Source organism: Lactuca virosa, chromosome 4, assembly GCF_052849685.1.
Source record: "Lactuca virosa cultivar CGN04683 chromosome 4, Lactuca_virosa_CGN04683_v6, whole genome shotgun sequence".
Taxonomy (NCBI): Eukaryota; Viridiplantae; Streptophyta; class Magnoliopsida; order Asterales; family Asteraceae; genus Lactuca; species Lactuca virosa.
Genome location: NC_136429.1, coordinates 518106508 through 518108271, shown reverse-complemented (window position 1 = coordinate 518108271; position 1764 = coordinate 518106508). Strand labels below are relative to the sequence as shown.

Here is a 1764-nt window from a genome sequence, read left to right as displayed (position 1 = left end):
TACTTTTTTTTTTCTTATAAATTTAATTTTCTGAATTGTTAGATCTTCATTTTTGTTTATTTTTCTAAATAAACTCATGTAATACATGGGTCTATTTTTTATTTTTATTTTTAAAAACATAAAGCCTAATTTAATATTTATAAGATTTATTTAAGCAAAGAAAAAGCAAAAAGCAGGAGAGAAAAGAAATCCAAATGAGTTGTCTTAGTTTAAACATAAGGGGTATTGGCGAGGTACACAAGATCTCCTGGGTAAGACATTTAAAAAACCAAAATCATCTCTCCTTTATCGGATTACAAGAAACGCAACTATCAGATTCAGATAACATTAATGTGTTGGGGCTCCATGGACCATGGTTTCTTTACAATTCACGCTACAGGCAGGTCTGGAGGACATGTAAGCACGTGGATAACCGTATTTACAAAGTGGAAGATATAATCAAAACCATGCATTTCTAAATCACCATTGGAACCTAGATGATAATTCAGGAGAGGATGATAATGGCTAATGTCTATGGTACACAATGATCAGCCCTTCAACTGCGTATGCATTCAATCGATTCATTGGTGAAGCAGAACTATTCGACCTTCGTATGGGTGGACACATGTACACTTACTTCTGTCAAATGGATTTAAAGATGAGCAAGCTAGAATGTTTCCTTACGAGCCCTAAATTCATGGATCAATTAGCCTCTGCCTTTGTGATGGTCCTACCCCGGGAGCTCTCAGACCACTACCCAATCCTTCTCCATACTTCGACTCAAGATTTTGGGAGACCTCCTTTTAGATTCTTCAACTCATGGATGAATCGGGAAGGATTTGATAAAGTTGTTACTGAAACCTGGGCTACTTTTGTTGGGTATGGGATCCCTAACATGTTTCTACTAGCAAAACTAAAATATCTAAAAATGAAATTAAGAAATAGAGAATAACTGAGTTCCCAAAGGAGAAGATAGAGCTAAAAAAATCTAAAACAAACAATCCACGAACTTGACATAGTTGTGGAGAATCGAAACTTAAGTAATGATGAGATATAGGAGAGAAGTGTGGGCTTTCAGAAAATCGTTGATTTGGAGAGGATGGTCATTCTTGATCTTAAACAAAAATCAAATATAAAGTGGGCAGTTGACTGGGATGAAAACACTCGTTTTTTTCATGGGTACTTTAATAATAAGAAGAATAAAAATCAAATCCATGGTCTAATAATCAATGGTGAATGGAATACAGATACAAAAGAAATCAAGAAAGATGTATTTTACTTCTACAGCAACAAATTCCATGAGAAATGGCCATCAAGACCAAAGCGTCTCAATCATAGATTTCGTTCATTAAGTACATATGTTAGTAACATGCTTGAGGCCCCTTTCAGTATTGAAGAAATTGAATCTACAGTCTGGGCGTGTGGGAATGAGAAGGCCCTAAGACCTGATGGATTTAGTTTCAAATTCATCAAAAAACTCTGGGATTTACTAAAGGCAGATATATTCTCATGCGTAAAACATTTTGAGATACACGGGCAGGTCAATATGGGATGTAACTCATCCTTTATAACACTGGCTCCAAAAGTAAAAGACCCACTCAAGCCAGGTGATTACCGACCAATCAACCTCATTGGTTGTATTTAAGATTATATCGAAGACACTTCCAAATCGATTGAAATGAGTCATTGGGCACAACATCGATGAAGTATAGTCGGCATTTGTAGAGGGAAGAAACATACTTGATGAACCACTTATAGTCAATGAACCATATTCATGGGCAAAAA

General features: G+C 35.7%; 1 protein-coding gene across 1 annotated transcript; it reads left to right on the top strand.

The window, feature by feature from the left end:
• Positions 1 to 523: 523 nt before the first annotated feature.
• LOC145107088 (uncharacterized) lies at positions 524 to 931 on the top strand. The gene has a single exon (XM_079043959.1). The coding sequence runs from the start codon at positions 524 to 526 to the stop codon at positions 929 to 931; it is 408 nt and encodes a 135-aa protein (XP_078900085.1).
• Positions 932 to 1764: the final 833 nt, after the last annotated feature.

What these genes read in the sequence shown, in the direction of transcription:
- LOC145107088 (XM_079043959.1), top strand. Translation starts at nt 524, where the DNA reads ATGATCAGCCCTTCAACTGCGTATGCATTCAATCGATTCATTGGTGAA.